General features: G+C 42.0%; 2 protein-coding genes across 6 annotated transcripts in view; one reads left to right on the top strand and one right to left on the bottom strand.

Annotated features, from left to right (window-relative positions):
• TSEN2 (tRNA splicing endonuclease subunit 2) overlaps positions 1-21,384 on the top strand; it is a 603,350-nt gene that overhangs the window by 111,103 nt on the left and 470,863 nt on the right. The window lies entirely within an intron of this gene.
• VGLL4 (vestigial like family member 4) overlaps positions 1-21,384 on the bottom strand; it is a 99,146-nt gene that overhangs the window by 14,461 nt on the left and 63,301 nt on the right. For all 3 annotated transcript variants that reach the window (XM_051627112.1, XM_051627114.1, XM_051627113.1), the window contains one exon: positions 10,949-11,138. In XM_051627112.1, the coding sequence (XP_051483072.1) occupies positions 10,949-11,138 (190 nt within the window). The remainder of the gene's footprint in view (positions 1-10,948; positions 11,139-21,384) is intronic.

The following is a 21,384-nucleotide window of genomic DNA, read 5'->3' as shown; positions in this document are numbered from 1 at the left end:
ACACAGGTCAGAATTTCTGTGTTTACCCTCACCAAAAGAAGATTTTCAGAGGTAAAACCTTGGACCAGATAGTTACTTACAAATGCAATCAACCAGGAGAAGAGATTTCACAGTAAAAGAAATAAATTAATGGAAAGCTGCGAAATGCATAAAGGAGTGTCCCATTACTGCCTGCACCAAGCAAAAGCACTCGGGGCCAGAAGAGCTGCCCTTCCCGAAGGCTTAACAGTCACAAGTGTGAAAGAATGCAAGAGAGCCCCATGATGTAAGACCTCAGCCAAAAGCCAAACCCACAAAACTGAAATCTACATCTAACGTCCAGTAAAATCGATTAACACAATCTCAGATCCTACTCACTTTTCTCACAGGAATTTATTTTTTTTTTCTTTCTTAATGCTTGGCCATCATTGCTCCAGCACTCCCAGGGTTGTTTTAAAAGGTAGTTGGTTGTCTTATAATGGCAACGGTTCATTCAATCCGTGGGTAAAACTCTGGGATTTATTAAATGAAAAATGATGTCACTGCTGGAACACAATCCACAAGTTATGGCAGTTGCCTTACTGCAAGAGGTACAGACTGCAGGTTACCTGCGAAAATCAAAACCTGTGATTTAACTTAAAAAAAAAAGAAAAAGCAGTGACAAAATTACCCCAGCAGCTCTGCTCACCCACTAATTCTTTGCTCTGCAGTTCTGCCACCTGCCCACTCAACTCCACACCTCCTGCGTTTAGCTTCTCCTTCTGTGCAATACACTGATGCCTCATTCTTGAGTACCATGATTTCTGAAGAGGTTTTATCTGAGGCCATACACATAAACAACAACATTTTAGCATATAAGAAGCATCTCAAAAATTTTTGAAATGGCAAATGATCTCATTAATTCTGCTAAGGTAACTGTAAATATGAATTAGCCTGTTAGGAAAATTAAATAGTTGTTTTTTTTAAATCAGTAATGGTTCAAAAAGTGGAGCTGGAGCAATGGAAAGTTTCAGCATTTCAGTATGAGCACAACAACAAGAGTCCAGGTATAACTGGACATGGCAGTAATTTTAACAAGTTTCCTAAAATGCACTGATTTCTGGAGCATAAACAGAGGCCCATTTCATCTCCTCACAGTTTTAACTTCATCTAGGTGGAAACCCACAGCCGAGTACAACTCCCACCAGGGCTGACTTAGTTTTCCAGGACTGAGGACAAAAAAAAGCCTCCAGCCAATGATCTTAGCCAAAGAGGAGAGAATTCTGGTGGCATCCCTGGCTTCCCTGTTCTGTCCAACAGCACATTGCTCAGAAAGGAGACAGGAGACGTGGGCAAGCCTTCCAAGATCAATCTGGTTCAGCCACCTCACCATAGCTCTCTCTTCAAAGACCTACAGTAGCTCCAGTTGCCCTTGAAAATCCTCCAGAACACACTAGAAAAATGCCTAAGTGAAGAACTGTTTCTGCCAACTGTGAAGACCAAAAGACAGAAGATGAGAACATTTCAGAAGCTGGAAAAGTCTCTGCAGAGGATGAGCTCTGTATTCAGAAGACGCTGCTAATACAGCTACAGAGAGCACTTGTTTGGAAGACAGTTTCAGTAAAACTGCAAAACTCAGACATATCAATGCACACCAGAAACTCAACTCTATGGTTGCCAGTCTGGAACCAGAGCTAAGGTTTCATTTGTAGCTCAAAAGTAAACTCCACGGTAGTCAACACAGTATCTGGGTGCTTGAAGGCGTGACAATCTCATTCTGAGAAAGCCAAATGAAGCCAGTGACATAGAGCAGAGCCTGCCAATGTTCACATCTGGAGAGCAAGTCAGGCCACTGCACCCACTGGGACAAAGAGGACATGAGCTAGAAAGGCAAGTCACTGCTGGAATGAAATCTAAAGTATCCCTGCAGAAGTCTGAGCTGTTTCAAGTTCGTAAGGCACTTCAGTTGTTGCAAGGGCAAAAACATCCAGAAAAGCAAATAATAAAAAATTAGGTTAAAGGGACACTCCAAACTTCCCCTAAAATTTTTAACAAGCAGGAGGGAAAATCTGACAGTATAAGGAAAGTGCAAAGAGGCTCCCGTGAAAACAGCTAGAAGGTCAGAGGGGTTACTGGAAAGATTCAGAGGCAGCTATAAAATGATTAATTTGTACCCAACTGCAGTGCCCACCCAAACACCTCTGGCAGCCATTTCCTCTTCAGTTCTACCAATTCATGTGCTGGGTCACGTGCAGCTTTTATAATTCAGCCATGTTCACATCCTTTTGAAGTCAAACTTGGCACATGCAACAAGCCTTTTACACTGAGTCACTGGAAAATACTGTAAAAACTATTTATGATCACAGAGAGAAAACTATGGGCCAGTGTCAGGAGAAAGCTTGCACATAAAATACACACAGCAGTGGGCAATGTCCTAGTGCAACAAGATCAGCCACATACACGTGTGCTCAGCACTGCCAGGGTACATCAGCCTGCTCTGCAGGCTCGGGGAAAACTTGCTGGTGTTGAAAATCAATGGTGAAACTTGGCAGAACTGCTACAGGAAATAAAAAACGGGAGTTAACATTTTCTGACAGTGTTTTCTGGGCTGTTCCTTACAATATTTTCTACTCTTTTATTTGGAAAAAATACTTTCATTTGTCACTCCATGCCTGTCATGCAACTATTTTTGTAAAAGTGGGTACCAGCTAAACCAACCTGTGAACCCCCACATTCTCGAAAGTTTATAGGGTTCTTTTTTAGTTCAATCACCTAAAAGAATGCATCAGGTCACCTTAGATCATTTTACATTAGAACATCTTACATTAGAGGAGCAGATAAATAATTTTTTTCAAACCAATGATACAGGAAGTAGAAGATATCAACAGCAGGAGAACGGCAAGTTTGTTTAGCAAGAGCTTTCACAACACAAGCCAGTCTCTGAAAATAAGGTCAGAGTGTTGGAATTAACTGTGTCAAATTGTCAGGACACGGGATTATAGAGTTTTCTTTTCCAACTTCAGTGGTTCTTGAGAGAAAGGGGGCCTGAATCATTAAAGCTCACAGATTATGGTCCCTGTCACCAGATATACACCATAATATTCACTGATACGAAGCAGGAAAAGCTGAGAAAGTACATTAAGTCATTTTCAGACAAAAATGTTAAAATTCTCAGAAAAAAAAGCCCTAGGATTTAGGCCTTTAGAATAAAAATGTTGTTCAAATAACTGGTTTTAAGAAATGAGATTTTTTTTTTTCATGGCCTGTTTTAGAAGAAGAATAAACATTTCACTAAAAGCTTAGTGAAACTGTTTGTAATTGCTAATAAAATCTGAATTGCTGAAACCTCTAGAAGCACTATAAAGACAGTAACAGCTTCATTATATTTTGCACAACTTTGTACCAACACAGTAAAATAGCTCCTTTGAAAAGCTGATAACCAACCCCACAGCAGCAGCAGCTCAGTGTTTGAAAGACTTCCGCAGCCAAAGCGCCCAAGTTAACCATAAACTTCTACAATCAACAAAATCCTCTCACAGAAACTTCTGGTTTAAGGGAGACTTTAGTTAGAAAAATTGATCACAAGCAAAAACTTCTGGGGTTTTTAATTTCCCTCCTTTTTAAAGGACTGATTTAAGAACACCAAAAGTTATGGATTAAAAAAAAAAAAAAAGTGCCAAAAAGATTCACAAAGCATTGTTCCTCGTCATTCGGACAGCAACATTTCTGCCAGATCCCTACAGCTCAAACACATACCCCACAAGCAGCTCTGACAGACAAGGACTTGAGCAGGACTTGGACAGGAACGTAAGAACCGACCTCCACTTGACTGCCACGTGCGGCTCTGCCGCCATTCCCAGCGAGTGTACATCTGTGCCACATTACGGGCTACACGGAGCAGTAATCAGAACGTGCTGGGACTTCTCCCCAGATGTTCTGGGAAGCCTTTCTCATGGCTTAGATGACTTCTCCCACCCCCTTCTCTGTCTGACCTGGCTGTGCTCTCCAGCCAAGAGGTGCAATCCCGGAGCAGACGCAGGCCCGCAGGTACCATCAGCCAACACACAAACTCTGCTTTCTATGTTCACATGCCACTGTCTTTTAGGAACAATATTTACATTGCGAATGAGAAATCTTGGAGAGCTGCTGAGCTGCAGACTTTTTGTTTACAGTGTGGACGGAGTTATGTAAGAAATGTAAAGGCCGGCCCGGTTTCACTCCAGCAACACGGACACGGGTGTCTCATTTAGTCAGCTCCACGGCAGCTACCCAGGCTTCCAGCAGCATTTTCCACTGGGGGAAGTGCTCAAGTAACTGTGGGTGAAACCTTCAGGCTTGGAGGCGAAGTCCTTTGGTTTCCCTCATCGTGTTCTTTCGGGACAAACCATCAGGGAAGGCCATACCCACCTCCTTGCAGACCCCGGGGTGCTGCGGGATGAGGGGTGGCCATGGGGTTGCCAGGCCTGTCCTGCCCTCAGGCCAAGGGGGAAGGGAAAAGGGGGAAGGGAAAAGGGAAAAGGGAAGGGAAAAGGGAAAAGGGAAAAGGGAAAAGGGAAAAGGGAAAAGGGAAAAGGGAAAAGGGAAAAGGGAAAAGGGAAAAGGGAAAAGGGAAAAGGGAAAAGGGAAAAGGGAAAAGAAAAGAGAAAAGGGAAGGGAAGGGCGGGGGATTCATCAGGGTCCTCCCCACGTCTGTCTGTGGGAGTCGTGAGAGCCAAGCCCGCCGGGACCTGCCGCTTCTGCACCCCCAGCAGCTGGGGGGGGAGATGCTGGTAGCAGTTAGGACAACTGTCTGAAGGGTGGAGAAGGCCACGGCTGGTCAGAAATAGGCAGATGAGTAATTTTTCTCCTTTCAGCACTGAGAAAGCATGCCGTTTTGTTCAGAGTCAGCACTCAGCCGTTTGGCAGGAATGAGTTAAAAGCCAGCTTGCATGTTTCTGAAGCACATTACAGCAGGAGAGAAAATGAAAGGAGCCTGTCCAGTCCAGCCCCTTCAGTCTGGGGAGAAAAACTAACTTAACGTAACATTTTATTCCAAATCTTACCCTTACAGAGTCATTGTCTATAGCAACCGTGTCCATAACATTCTAATTCTCAAGAGCGCAACTTTCTAGTAAATGGTGCATCTGTCAAACTGCAGGAAACATCTGGGAAAACGGTTAAATAAGAAGCGAGATTAAACCTTTGTTTCCACATGGTTGGGAGATACATCTAGAGTATGTTTGTACATGTTCCTCGTTCTTTTCTTGCTCAGCTCCCAGACCAGTGCTCTGTTCCGGGCCTCCCCATCACCCCCCTCCTCCATCCTGCTGTCCTCGCTGGAATCTCTGCACAGGGATGACACAAACGGCCTATGGAAGTTTCATGCTCCTTCACAAAAGGAGGAAAACGAAAGTGGAAAACATTCCATCAAAGCAGCATTCCGGAGCTAGCTAACAAAACCCTTCTGTCTGCAAGTGGAGACACCTGAACTAACATTGCCTGATTTTTTTTTTTTCAAGTGCTTTAACATATACCCAAATTTTGACACATTTCTGCAAAGGTTGATAAGCTATCAATCAATTTTTAGCCTTGAAACTGTCATAACAAGCTGTGGGAAACTGTTCTTTTCTTCCCCAAGCATTTCACATGTGCCTGGCTACACCCTCCTGAACTGAAAGGAGCTCGAGTACTTTCTGAAACTCCCCCTTGGCTAAGAATGTCTGCAAAACTCAGTGTTAAATATTAACTCAAACACACTGACTCTTTAAAGTCTGTCTCTGAAGTTTCAATTTAATGGATTTTTCTTAAAAAAAAATCAGGAATAATTTTGTGTTAGTGCATGATTTCCACTAATAAATAAGAAAATATATCTGATTGTTGCACATCATTCAGGCAGTGCATACATGGAAAAAAATAATTAGGAAAAGCAGTTTGAAACCTGCTCTGCAATCCTTTGTCCACTGTAATCAACAAGAGCCACATTGTAACAGCTCCACTGGCAAGTAGAGAGGATTTTGGCTTCAGCGGGGCTGCTTTGAAAATACCAGGTTAATCCTAAAATACTTCAAAGGCGTATTTGTGCCAAGAGAAGCCAGTGAAGATGCCTGCAAGCAAATGAGACACATTTTGGGTGTTCTGAGCTGTGTGTGTTGGGGCTTTATTTTTTTTCACTTCTAATTTGTCACAATAAAATGGCAGTGTAAACATATTTCTTAATACCACATGAAGTTTGGAAGCAAAAAAGCAGTAGTTAGCAGCAAAGAACTTTTCAGAAAACTCCCACGCTACCTCTGCAACCCAGCTCTAAATCCTTTCAAGCCCTGCTTGGAGCTGGAGCCAGCCTCCACCACAACAGGGTCAGGGAATGGGGAGGAGGAGGATGACAGAGCCCTCCTCTAATAAGAGTTTATTGAGTACTTCAGATCTTACTCAAAATTCCCTGCTTTGAGCTACTACAAGCTTGAAGAGGACGCAGCTGCCCCTGCTTTGAGCAGGAGGGTGGATGAAATGACCTCCCAAAGCCTGTTCTAACCTGAACAGACTATTTTCAAATCCAGGTAACTTTAAGGACAGCTTTTAAAAAAGGGTACCAGGGTAATTATTATCAGTGTTATTGAAGTGAGCAAACTCCACTGGATGTTTGTGGTAGGAAGCTTAGGATAGACAGCAGCTTCCAAACTCCAGGAATCTAGCCTGGCTTTATAGATCAGATTTGCCATGATTCTTCACTGGAACAAAAATAAAGACACAACCTAGAATTTGAAACAGAAATCTCTGGGTCTGCATGATTATGTCCAAAACTAAACATCACCTTGGGTGATATACACTAAACTACCTTATTCAAGTGTGGACCTTTCTTTTATTACAAGAAAAAGCTACATTATATATCACACATAAATCAAGAGATTATTATTCCTCAGACATCTACTTAAGAGCTGCAAACTTTGGCCATAAGATTATTTTCATATAAAAGTTGTCACTGTGATCCTATTGCCACCCAACCACATGGGAATTGTTACAAAGAGATTGAGAGGAAAATATTCCATTTATAAGCCAAAAACACTTTCAGCTGACAAGCAACAAAACCAATATTCCCTCCTGGTACAAATTCAAAGGGCCAGGTTCACACGTAATTTTACCAGTAACACAAAACCTGAATTATTCTGAAGATGCCAGCGACATCAGTTTACTTCAACCTTAAATATAGTGCTCTGATCCCACAATTTGCTACCCTACCAGCCATTTTTAAAATGGCTACAACTACAAAGTATCAGCCATAACTGTGAAGACTTAGGAATTTGCTAGATCCTGCTGAAAATCAGAGAGGCAAAAACCAGCCCGGAGTACTTTTTTTCACCCCCCTCCAAAAAAATGAAAAGATCAATGTGAAATGCTGTGCTCTTGGCATTTTGCTGGTCTTCTTTGCTACTTGGCGAGGAAAGTGCCCTGAGAAGGAGCTGCCCGCGCTCTCCTACGGCAGCTCAGCCCGCTGGGAAAGGCTGATGTCAGCGCTCCAGAGCTCCTGGCGGGATAAGGACGCCTTTGTCTGCAGCTGAACTGTGAAAATGAGAAAATGCCTCCAGCCTGACAAACAAGAAACCCACAGAACACAGGTCAGGCCCCAGGCCTTCACTTAAAGGTACAACACACTTCATTCACATTCCCCTCACATCCCGGGGCCCAGAGAGAGTTAATTTTGCACAGGAGTTGCCATGAAATGCTAAATACACCTTGGAAATGTAACAAAGCAGCTTCGTTTCTTAAGAAAGACTGGTATAGCTCTCCAGCCACTTTACTCATACATAAAGTGCTTGTAATCCTTATATAAATCAAGCTCCTAATTACTCTTCTGTAAATCAAGGTGAATTCAGTGAAGTCATATGAAAACAAAGGCCTGTTCCAACTTGAGGCTTAAAACACACTGGCTTCTCCTGAACAAAGCACCAGAAAAGTGCCTTGCAAAAAGAACATTTTACCTCAGCAGGACCATGCTTTACTGAATGCATTTTAAGTAGCACATCAGAGGGACAAAGAAGAAAGTGTGAAATGCAAATAACAGCACTCCGTATGACAGTACCTAGGTTTTAAATTGGGGTGGAAGTAGTTGGGTTTTTTTTCCTCCCCAAGTGAGGAGTTTCTGGGTGTCATCTCTACAACCACAAAAACAGAAAAGCTGTTTAAATGTACGGTGCCATAATTAAGGCAGGCATTTTCACATACTTATTTAAAAAAAAATTATTCTCCAACTTCTCAAGCACATTTTATGAGCCTAAAGTTGAGAATTATCTTCTCTGAAATAGAGCCTGTGATAAATTGTTCTTTGCCTGGGAATTCCATTACATATTCTAGAAACATGGTAGGATTTCCAGGGCATTTGATTCACTCTGCTGCAGAGACTGCACTCCCAACAGTTGTCTGTCTGTGATAAAAGTAAACATGCCTGAGCACAACTCGAAGAACCTAATCAAAGAAGACACATCAGAGTTCCACCCGAGCAGGGACTATCTCAAAGCATTTCAGAGAAAAGGACTGTCATCACTGGACTCCTAATAAGATTCTCCAAAGTGCTTAATTGGATTAATTCCCACTGACACACAGCAAGTGAGCTGCTGGGGTGCGGGTACCTAAGAGTTAACATGCAATAACTAACAAAAGGTTCTACCATTTATAGTGAACCACAGCAGAGAATTCTCTTTCCATTTAATTACCTTTCCAACCACAATATGCTGGTGTTAAGAGACTGAACATACAACTGCTTCACAGTTCTACCAATGCTCAAAGACACAAATGTCTGAACAAGAGCTGCTCAGGGTTATAAAGACTTCTGTCTTCCAAGCACCACCTCCCAAGCTGAAAAGATCTGCCCATCTGGACAGTGGGAATAACTGAAGACATCCAGCCAGAGCAGTAGGGATTTAAACACCTTTGTGTGGCAAAGATGTGCAGTTTGTGGCTCCAATATTGACTGGGGCAGCTACGCCCAGGAACAGGGTTTGTATCCCCCGTCCTAAACCTTCAGGGGACTTTGTCCTGGAAAGTTCAAAATACACTAAACCTCCTCTTTATAATCCAAATCACAAAGATGTCTTTGCTACCATCATGATTCTGTGCCATCTAGTCTCCACAGTACACTCCACATCTGGGCTGGACCTGGTTCTCTGAACTGTCAAACTTAAGACTTCTAGGACCTCCAAGTTACTGAAATGTGACTGCCACTATTATGATTCCTGAAATATTTCTGTCCCCAAATCTACCATCTTTTCTTTAGTATGAGCAAGTCAAGCTTCTACCACATACTTCCCATCTCCAAACCAAAAATTTTAGGACAGTTCCACAGAATTTGAGCAATCCATTTATATCATTAAACCAGAATGTCATAATCCAAAAAAGAGGGAAAATATGAAAAACATTTGAAAAATTAACTTCATTGGTGGTGGCAGGGAAATGGGAATAAAATTCAGAGAACATCTGTGAACTTTTTTGATATACCTGAAATTATAGATATTCAGCTGTTTCAGACATATCACAAAAGTTTGTGTTTTTGTAATATACAGTGAAAAGCACATTTTGATACAGCCAGATCAAACTTACAAGATAAAGTAGAATAAAGATGGCCTTGTGCATGTTTTAAATGCTTTAATGTTTTAAATTATAATTCATCTGCAGTAAATGGCTTAATTAAACTTAGATTGAATCCCATCACATGAACACGAGGCAGACAACAAGTGCTTTTTATTATAAGGAGAAAAGATGCACCTCTGTCTGTATCTTTTTCTTTTGAACCTTGGTTGCACCTGAGCCTCTTGGTTCAGACTTCATTATTTTTATGGCCTCCACTGTATAAAGTGTTATAACATGGGTAACTGCCAGCTGTGTTTTATTTCATCACTAGCACATGAATTTAAAAAAAAATAAAAATCACACCTTTTCCCACAAAGTTAGGTAATAATTCAAAAATGCCATAAATTTCTTCACTTGTGTCACACGTGTATGGCTGAGAAATGCAGCATATGGTTCTTTCCAAGAGCAGCATTCTCAGCTCCAGGGAAGGGCTGCAAATAGTTAAGTTTTGAGGAGAAAGAGCGAGGTATGCTGTAAACCAGAAGTCTCCAGCCTGTGAGCTTTTATTGTTTTGCATTACTTCAGTGCTGGATTCCTGATTTGTAACAAATTCCAAGCCTGCAGACGACAGGCCCAGCCTCTGACTAACACTCTGGTGATTTATTTGAGGATAAATACCTCTGTCCGCATCTCATGACCGAACACCAGAGTCCACAGCAGCGTGGAATGCGGGGAATGCGGCTGCAGGAGCTGAGGCAGCGCAGCCATCAGCCCGCCCCGGCCTGCTGAGCTACCAGCGCTTCCTCCAGTCAAGAATGAAAGGAATTCTCCCGAGCCTGCGCTCCCATGCCAGCCAGGCTTGCGCTCCCAGGAATGAGAACGCAGCAGGAACGGCGTTTGATGATTACCCAACGCACGCACCGAACTCATCATCAACACCTCACCTGTGCGCAACCTTCGCCATCTGACTTGTCAGGGGTGCAAGCCTTGGAGGAATGTTTAGCAACAACTGCAGCTTGCCCAGTTGTCACGGCAGACTACGGAGCAGCTGGCTCACCACCTCCTGGCCTCAGAAAAATGCAAAGCACTTCAGTTCCTCCTCCTCCTGCCTCCCCACCCCCATCAGCAGAGCACAGCGCTCAGAGCCCGGGGAAGGAGCCGATTACAAAGAACAAAGGAACGACACTTCAGACGCTGCACGGTGAATACGTTATGTTTGACTATAAATAAAAGTTGAGCTAATTCCTGTTACTTCATGCGGCATGAAAACAAAAGAAAGCAAGGAGGCCCACCTAACCACACCAGCCTTTGTGCGGGTCTTCCACAGCCACCAGAACAAAGGGAAAAAACTAGCACAAAGTTTTAGACACAGGACAGTTTTGGGATGCACACAGCCGAAGAGGACAGCACCAAACCCCAGGAGCAGAGGTAACAGAAGCAAGACACTTACAGATGTGGATTGAACATCCGACTCATCTTAGAGACATGGTCGTTTTCACAGTCTAGCTCCTCGTCCCCTTGGTCCATGCTGAGCTTCCTCTTGTTGGGACTGATGGGAGGAGGGCCTGTTCGGTGGTTGGTGAGAGCAGGGGATACCGGCAGAGACTGCATCCTGGGCTCTCCCCTTAGAGCTGCTTCACCTGCAGGAGGGAGACAAGGGAGAATGAACTCGGGGGGGAGGAACCAGGTAGAGAGCACCGGCTTCAAAAACACTCCTGCAAGAAAAACTTCCCAAGCAGATGTCAGGCCCGCACGGGCACAGTTAACATGGCTGCAGGATAAACAAAGCACCACAAGCCATCCTTTAGTGCTCCATGCGGGAATCAACAGTTGAAAAAAGGTTCTAGGAGAGGGTTCAGCTCACCCCAGATGATCTGAAAGGTTGAGCTAACACATCTCTCCAGCAGCATTTTTATTCAGAAGCATTCCTTCTCACAAGCTGGCATTCCAGCTCTGAACTTTCATTACCTCATTCTGCAAAGCATGGCTATTCACAATGAAACAGGCTTTGTTCCTTTTCTTATGGCTGTGGTTATAAATTGCAGGCCTACAGTTCACATTTATGCCAAATATTCCAGATCTAGCACTGAATAAATGTTACAATACTCAAATGATCTCTTTTAGAAAAAGCTGTCCAAAACAAGCTTGTTTGGTGTGTAACTATGCAAGGTAAAAATTAGGAGTAAAAACTGGAACTTGCGATGCAAGTTTTAAGTTTGTCCTTAAATGTCCCTCTATACTCTTAAGAGTATATACTTTTTTTTTTCCCCCCTGATGGAGCAATGAATAAAATAGCTCAAGAATGGCAACATTTCAATTTTAAGAATGCTAGGCAGACTAGTGGAAGAGAACTGATTAGAAATTGTATATAATCTAACACTTATCAGAAAATGCCATTCACAGCACGTGGGAGCCATGTATAAATAATTCCAGAAATGACACAATTAGCTTGCACATAAACACATCCATGTACTGTCACTCAGCAGGCACTGAAGTGTGACCACAGTACTTTTCCTATTGGAATTCCATGTCTCACTGAAGGTACAGACTAAGCACAGTGCTGCATTTCACCAGTAGTTATGGACTTTACTGGAACTCACATCCTTACAGCCACAGGTCATATTTAGACTTCACAGGGATTTAAAGATGTTTAAAACTGCTTTTGGGGCTTCCTAAGGGGCTGGGAGAGGAGCTAACTTAACCAGGGTTACCTATTCTGGTAATATCCCTGAAATAGCCACTTTTGATGGAGTTTAAAATTTGTATTTTTCCTACACTGCCAGAAGAATTTTGTTTTCTACATGACCATAATTTCCAGAACTAAAATTAGGATAAAGCTAACTCCATCTACAGCCCTGAGGTATCTGACAATGGAGATCTTTGTAAGCCACCACACATTTTCACATCATTGCTGAGGCAGATGATTTATAAGATGCTGCCCCAATTCCACACACGACAAACACTATTTTGTTGTAAAATGAACCAGCAAGGAGAAAACCTCCTGAATGTTTACCAGTAAAAATAAGCACTTGGCCAATTTAGTCAGCATAATATAAACTAGCAAATACACACTGACCTATAATATACCACAAGTCATGATTTCTATTAAAGACTCTGGCACCAAATCTAAATAGGAACTTTCCATCTCAGCTCTAAATAGTAAAAACTGTGCTCTACTGCAAATGCTCTCAGACAGACAGACAACCAGACCCTCTGCTGTTTGAAACAACCCAAGTGGTAATTAGGAAGCCTCCTGCAACCACTTTGTCACAAGAGAAGCTTCTACCAAAAAGACCTCCTGTATCAGTAAAAATTCTGCTTTTTTTTTTTTTCCAATCTTTGTATTTTGCTAGTAGAAAACTCCACCTACCCAGTGTTCATATTCTAAACACTCTAAAGTTTAGAAACCAGATCATCCCAGTTTCAGTGAAGACTCCCCCTCACTTCTGTCTTTGAAGAAAATAATACCAATGTCAAAAGATCAAACTCATCAACTAAGGTTTGTGATACTTTCATCCCACCTGTATGCAATCACTCCTCTCTGCAGTATCTCAGAGCACTTCTGAAGACTCAAACCCAAAATCCACTACAGGAATTACAATGTAGGCACCTAATGCCTACTGACTTCTCCTGAGCAATTCCTGACAGGAACACAGGCAATTTAAATATTGACATAAAGCTAACTCTGGTGGTCACAAAAGACAAAAATCTCTAGAGATTGTCCAGTTTAGTAGGTTAGAAACTTCTCCTTTTTCCTACACGGTGGCTAGGAGCTAGATACCATGCAATTACCTGGATGGGTTTTTTGCTTTTTAAAAATAGTATGAAAATTCACATTACTATCATGCATGGTAACAGCAGCATTGATATATTAACATCCAGCCTGAGTACAAAATCCAGTAAAATCATATTCTGGAATGGAAGAAACCCATTTTACAGAAATTTAGCAAAGAAAGGGATGTCTTTTAATTAAAACCTATCCAATTTGGTAATGCATTTTCCTAACTGTGAAGTAGTACCATGGTAATTATGCAGGGGACACCAAGACCTTCAGATAAACATACCAGAACTTTCTGATACATCTGCAGCACCACGGAGCCATTCAGCCCAAATTAATCAAAGGAACAAAACTTCAAAGAGGCAGCAGGGGTGAGCAGGTGGGAGCAGCAGGAGCTCATACACCCTCCATCTCTTACAGAACAGGCTGGAAGACTCTGAGCACCTCTCCTCAAGAGAAGATACAAGTGGCCAGTGCTCAGCACCTTGTGCAGCCCATCCTGCAGAGACAAGGCAAGCAGAGAACACCACCAAACAAGAGAGTCCAGGTAATAGGGCAAGATCAAGAGGAAAAATAACCCTACCTTGTTTATGGGGATAAACTGCATATTCATATACTGTAATTGGAGTGCACCAGGAGTTCTCATGTGGCCTGTAAGTTTGTTTAGGGCTAAAGCAACTTTGTATTTAAAGAAAAAGGAAACTTCTGCCCCCACTACTTTCCTCCTTACCAAACTTGAATTTAAACCAGAGAGGGAGAAACCACAGCAGCGCCTACCCCACGAACTGCTGTCCTGCTGCCTGCAGTTGTCTCCCCAGCTGACCACACTCCATGGTAACCAGACTCACATCACACAGCTGGCAAGACAACACTCTGATAAAACAACTGGCTTTTATAAAAATCCCCAAGTTCGAACTCCAGTCTTCAAAATTCATTACTGTGACGGCTTGTGTCTGCACTGCAACTGAAAGCAGAGATAGCAAACACATTTATTGTGCCTCTCATAATACTTCTCTTTGTTCCAGCAAGCAGCTGGTGTAAGGCACTTTCAGATAGTCCTACTTACAACTATTCATACTAGTATCTCTCTTTTCCCCTTAAACTGCTAGGCAGCATGATAGAGCACAGCCAGGCTCCCCAGTGACAAGGCGTGACGCTGTGTCTGCCCACACAGCAGCTCTGCAGTGCGCTCCACTGACACCAGCCCATCCACTCAGCAGGAAAGGCCTTTATTTTTAAACCTTAGGAGCCTAAACTGAAAGTGATTCAAACTCACACATACAATCTCAGTGTTTGCCAAACCAGCACGGCTCTTTTCAGGTGTACCACCACCAGCATAGGTCTCTAACCAGCAGATCCTCACCACCCTGCGTGTTTCTCTCCCGGTCCCACCAGCACTATCTGTGTCCCTACTGACACATCCATGCAATACAAACACCAGAACAGCAGAAGTCATGTTTTCACAAGTGTGGATTTGATAGCAAGACACCAGAGAAGCCTTAAAATACGTCTGAGAACTCCAGGAGACACCAAAGACTGGGGGGAAAAAAAATAGACACCATTTTGGCAGCAGCTTCCTTCCTCTCTGAGCTAGCACGGCGGCAGGGGCTGCACTGAGCCACAGCCACCATCTCCCACTCCCCCTCCCCATTTCCTCTCTCCCGCTGGCTACTATTAATGCATAAAATCTGAGCATTAATTACAACCCAGAAATGAAAGGCTTCGTCTTTCCAGCTGGGGATTGACATGACACAGACCTTGAGACAGACTGAAATAAAACTTTCTTTGAAAGAAAACTCCAGCCCTGCCCTTGCCTGTTTTACTTTTTTCCTTCTGCATCTGACAAATCTGTTTGTCCACAAGAGTGAATTCCTGACACATTTATTAGCTTTGGGGAAAAAAAAAAATCAAAAAAATTAAAATCCTCAGTTGTGGTGTCTGTCAACAGGGTCCTTAAACTCTTGGATTGAATTGCCATGACCTCAGGCCACTCAATTAATAAATTCATGGGCATGAGAGTTTAATAAACTTTAATTAACATGCATTACCCCTTTAATTACCTTTTCCAATACCTCATGCAGACACTCTCATTAGCAAAAGGAGTTGCCTCATGTTCTTAGGGCCAGGCATTCCCAGGAATCAATAGTATATTAAGATCTTCAAGGGCAGTTTTCTCTACTGATCCAAGATAAAAATTCAGTCCTCACAAGATATGAAACATTTCTGATTAAAAGCCAAGATATCCACAAATGACATGTTTTATTTTCTGTTCTTGTATTCTAACAATCATGAGATTAAATTGCAAACAGATTGGAATTAATTTATCAACTTTTGCATGGTTTCTTCCACTATCTCAAACACAGAAGTCAGCCTGTGCCAACATAAATTGGGATTAATGGCATAAAAAAATCCAATTCATGGACAAAACCCACATGATTTGAGATATCAAATACCAAGCAGGGACGTCACCACAAATTAATTCAACAAGTCATCAAAACAAAGTTACGAAAAGAATCACAAGACAGTACAATTAATCTGCAGATGTTGTTGGCTGCTCAGTTTGGGTATTACTTCCCAGCATACTGTACATTGTGAAAGGACTGAGATCTTTGGAGTTGGGAAATTCCCCAGAAATTAAATCTGAGTGAAACATTTAAAATACAACAATCTTAAAAAATGTTTAGGGCAGATTTACTTCACTTGCTTGACCAAAGAAAATTAATCAATCAATTCAGACTCAGGGCTAAATCTTTGGTTCATGAAAAAAGATATCCTAAGAAGCAGGCACAAAGTTTATTTATTTATATAATTGGTGAATATTTCTATAACTCCCACTAAAAAAAAAAAAAAAGTCTCTTACATAAAAGCATCATTTTGTACCACTATTTTATTTTTGGACTCCAGTTTATATAAAAGATATTATTTAAAATGAGCTTAAATAAGATTTAATTCTGGGAAGTACTCTGCCAAACACTGTAGAGTCACAGTAGTCTGTATTTCCATTTCAGAATATAAAACAGGCCTACCTGGAGATCATAATAAAACAGCAAACTACAGGAACAACAAAAAATTAAGTATTAATAGGAACAGCTCAATCATAAAACTCTGCTATGAAATCAGATCTTGAAATTATTTTTTATTATAATTGATAGATTTCCTTCAGCAGCCAACGTACTGATTCACTTATCTGACACATATTTTACTGACTTTCCTGTGGGATGACAAAAATCTAATTTGGGAAACCAAAAAGTTACATGTATATGTACAGAAATACTGGCAAAGCCTGCTTTCCCTCGTTTACAAAACATATGAAAAGCACTTACTCCTGGAACCAAGCTCTGGCCACCACTGTGCAGATAGGTATGCCAGAAAACCCATGGCCAAAATCAAAATCCAGGGATTAAACTGACTGTTCTGGCCCCTCCATCTGACCATGCCTGCCAATGAGAGATGCATTATGCTCAACATGGCAAACAAGAAAATAAAATAGTGATCTCTGCATTCCATCACCTCCAGCCCCTTTTTCCTTTCCTTCAGAAGGCTGCACAAAGGAGCCAGAACTCAGGAACAGCAATACTGCTTGTGGAGTGCAGGCACACCTGCCTGAGGATCCTTTCAAAAGACATTGTGAACCATGGCTGAGCAACATAGGTTAAAGAAGATTTCAACTTAATAGGACTTGAAAATGCTGTATCATATACAAACCACTACATTGTGACAGGTAGAAAATGGCAAAATTGCTGTCCCAAACCTAACTGTATCTGCTCCTTCAAATGTCCTGTGAAAAACTGACTATGCCACCTTATATTCTCTCTCATCATGTTGTAAAAGAGTAGCATACTCTCTGGACTTAAAGTGACTTACATGACAACTGTTTCACTTCTACAAACTAGTTCATAAACATAAGAGAAGTAAAGTCTTTGCTGGCCACAGACAGTGACTGAAATACATTTTCTCTCAGATACCAACAGAACGAGTCTCCTTGGTAAGTAGGGAAGAAACTGATGGCATGGGAAGAAGGGCATCCCACATAGAAAGTGGGATGGAACACATTTTAGTACTCCAGTCTGAGAGAGCTCCTTAATATTTCCTCTGTCAAATTTCAGTTTTCACCTCAACAGTTCTGACTGTGTTCAGTTCCAGCCCAACAAGGAACTCAAGTTTAGGTCTAATTTTAGAGCACGAGACTACTTCATAAATCTACAGATCTCCCTACAGGATAACATGTAATTTACTTATCTCCTGAGGCACCTGTCTGAGCTGAAAGCTTAAAAAATGTCCCTTTCTTCTGCTTACAGTACCTGTACTCATGGAAACCATGTCTGCCTGATAACTGGAATCTTTTTTCAGCCAAGATGTAAATCTTCTCTAAATTACACTGATCTCCAGATAAACAGGACCAGGGATGTCTACAATCCTTGTTAACATCCATGTCAAAAAAAGGCCTTCCCTCAGTTCAAGACTGGGTTTTTAGCTCCAGAAGCAGAGCTGGTCCCAAAGAGCACTCCTGTCTGAGCACTTCCTCCAGCTCTCCCAGGAAAAACCTGTAACAAACATTTAAAGTCAATTAAGAGGGACAAAAAATGAACACAACATTTACAGAGGCTCATATGAAAGAAAGTCAAGTTGCTGTGCTAAGCAGAGCTACCAAGTACAACCAAGTACCCAAAGCATCACTGCTGTAACATGGCCACCAGCCCTGCTGAGGAGCAGGTGAGGATGACAGCGATGGCAAACAGGGACCTGTCCTACACAGACCCATCATCACACTCTGGCTGGTCCTGTCCTGCCTGTGGACAGAAACACACAATCCTTGCTTGGGTAAAAGCCACAACACTCAACGTACATGAAGGAAAGAGCACAAAGAGCCCTGAGTCAGATACTGCAAAACTGACACCACCACCTTGCAGAATCAGCTGACAAAAGGTACAACTGCTGAACTCCTCTGACTGATTGATGGTGCTTCACATGTAGAAGGCTGCAGATAGGTTTTAGTTGGTGCAGAACGGTGTGACCCAACAAGGACACCCCAAACATGGGAGGGGACAAAAGAGAAAGGCAGGCAAAGGAGAAGCATCCTTCACATGCTCTGCAGAGAACAGTACACGTTAGTATTTACTGACCAGCAGAAGAGAGATGATCCAGTTACTTCCCTGGCAAAACACTGCACTGTAAGTACTGCAAGTATTTCTGGTGTATCCCTACACCATACTCCATGCACAGGAATACTGAAATGTAGCCATTTCAGTTTCTTCAGTGCTAGGTTTTCTCCTCCCTGCAGTTGAAAACTTTAGGCTGGACCCACAGAGAAGTTCCACCAGTCTTGGTGCCTCGAGGTAAGACACTCTCACCTTCACCTTGTAACCTGGATGGAATGCTTCTGGGACATACATTTGAGAAAGGGGGAAACAAAGACCATGCTCATGGGTACAGGAATTGCTAGGACAGAAGATAACTCCAGAATATGTAATTAAACTACCACCATACAAAGATTAAATATTAAACATAGAAATCAGAATTCAGCTTCCTTTTGTAATTTTCCACAACTATTACACAGCATTTTCTCACATTCCTCATAAGCAGATTTTAAAAGTTGTCAGATAAAAAGGTTTACTTTTACCAGTGTCACAATGTGATTTTATTAACAACATAAAAACACCATCAATAAAAACCTGTTAACAAAATACAACAGTAAGCCAACATGTCGAAGACACTGCTTTCCAAAACGAGTGCAGCTCTAGGTGTTCTTTCTTTTGTCACCCAGCTAAATGACTTACTGTGTTACACAAAGGATGGGGAAGCTGAAGGGATCAAAGACTGGCCTGTCTTTTAGCAGAAACAATCAAAGCCAGAGGACCTGCCTCCATTTCAAAAGTAAATCAAAGACACAGCAAGGTCACAACAGAAAAAATGGTCAGATTTCACTGTGTAAGCACATTTCAGCATGCTAAAACGATACCTGGTAACTATGTATTTTCATGCAGAGGCCAAGAGAGACAAATCAGAAATTGAATTTATGACAGCTCAAATTTTAATACTACCTCCTAAATAGGCAACATTTGCTAACCTCCCTCTGGTTCTTTTTCTTAGACACTCGGGTCCAAAACACCTTCTGCTCCCCCCGCTGACACTTCAGGGATATCCTGTGACATAAATTAACCTCTAGGCTACTGCCCTGGGTAATCAATGCCCCTGGTGGGCATGAGCACAGTATGTTCTAAGAACAACGCTGAAAACATTAATTTTGAAATGTTTACTTTTCATAGGGTCACATTCAAATTCAATTAAATAAACTGTGCACTGCTTCTTTCCTAAGGATTTGAAATAAAAGGTGCTATGCAAAGGTAAAAAAAAAATATATTCCACTTATTTAAACTGGAGCCTATTTTTAGATATACTGCAAGCTTTTACTGTAGTTTGCTACAAACATGCCTGAATACCTCATATAGTTCTCCTTTGCTACATGTGGAAAAATTCAGAGTATCAATGAAAATGAGCTTTATAAAAAAGCCATGAAACCTGATATTGCCCTTTCAAGCAATATTTCTTTTATTCTCGTTTTATTTTTCCCCCAAATTCCCTACCTGGAAGGTAGAAGGCCCTTGAGAGAGGATATAAATGCTGTATTTTTAAAATAGAAACACAACATAAAAACATAAAAAGTAAGTTGAAACAAACAAAAAAAAGCCATAAAAGCAAGAAAGGCTTGGCTACTGCATTTCCCCAGTATGGAATGTGGCCAGGCAATCCAACACCTGAAGCTGCTGCCACAGGGCAGGAAATGTGATGGTGAAGGCCAGTCCCACACCCATGGGAGCTGCTGCCACCTCCATGCTCACCAACGTGAGCACATCTACCTTAGCTCAGGTGAAATGAGCCAATTACATTTGGCCTAATGACCAGAGGACAAACTGCAATTCCAGTCTTGGCTTTCTGCGACCTGATTGCAGCCTATCTGCAATGGACTCACACATTTAAGGAACACAGAGCCCCTCAACGAAGCTGGACAGAATACTGAAGACACTAATCCACAGAGCACCAGAACAATTCCAGCCCATCTCCCACAAAGAATCCATTGTAAAGAACAAAACCCTTTTGTCTTTCAAAATGGGCTCCAAAATCCCTTCTACAGAGGGCAAGCAAGAGAGCTGTGACAACTGTGCAGGGCAGTCAAGCACTCTGAACCCAACAGCAAACTCCATCAGCCATTGAGAGGAAAACAAGATAGTCTTTTGATCACACTATTCACACAGAAAATGAGGAGGACATGTCAGTTTGCCAATTCCTTATTTGCCCAGTTCTACTGTAACTGATGGCAGAAAGCTGAGATACAAGCCAGTCAGTGCCCCAGCCAGTAGAAGAGAATGAACTCAAGCTCATCACAAGCACTACAAGGTTAGATAATATAGATCCATCAACCCACTGGATTTGTATTATTCTCAGACACAACTCAATAATCTTCCTCAGCTGTTGCTCACATGGAGAGTTTTAATAACCAAAAATTTGTCAGGGCTTCATCTGCTGGAAGAGCCCAGAGAACAGCGTGGCTTATGAGAGAGAAGAGAGGATGCTATATCATTTCTCCAGGGTTAGGCTGCTGGTATAAAGAAACATATACAAAAAAAAAAAAAAAATTACCATCATTCCTGAAAGGATTGTCTCCTTAAAGAGACAAACAGGCATACGCCACTATTGAGGAAAAGATAACACAAATTTTGTTCCTCTAACACAGCAGTTTTTAATCTTGGGTTCATGACATGAAACTAAGGTAAGTAATCTTATTGGGGAAAAAAACCCTCACTATGAAGATCCACAGAAAAATGTTAGGTAACTACAGAGTACAAAGAGTGTGAAAACCATTGCTCCACAAGAAGATTCAGCTGTGAAAAATCTGGTACTAGAGAACATTATTAATTCCTGCTCCAAAGGACTGAAGATACTGGATCAGAATGAAGGCTCCTACCCACTCCAACAGTCAGCACCACTCACAGGGACTGGGATTGATGGAGGTTGTCAGATCCAGAGATAAAAGGGCAGACAGCCCTATGGTGCTACGGGACAGATGGGAGCCCTGCCTGAACCAGAGCTGGACTGTTTATTTCACAAGA

Source organism: Apus apus, chromosome 9, assembly GCF_020740795.1.
Source record: "Apus apus isolate bApuApu2 chromosome 9, bApuApu2.pri.cur, whole genome shotgun sequence".
In the NCBI taxonomy this organism is placed as follows: Eukaryota; Metazoa; Chordata; class Aves; order Apodiformes; family Apodidae; genus Apus; species Apus apus.
This window is presented reverse-complemented; position numbering and strand designations above follow the sequence as displayed.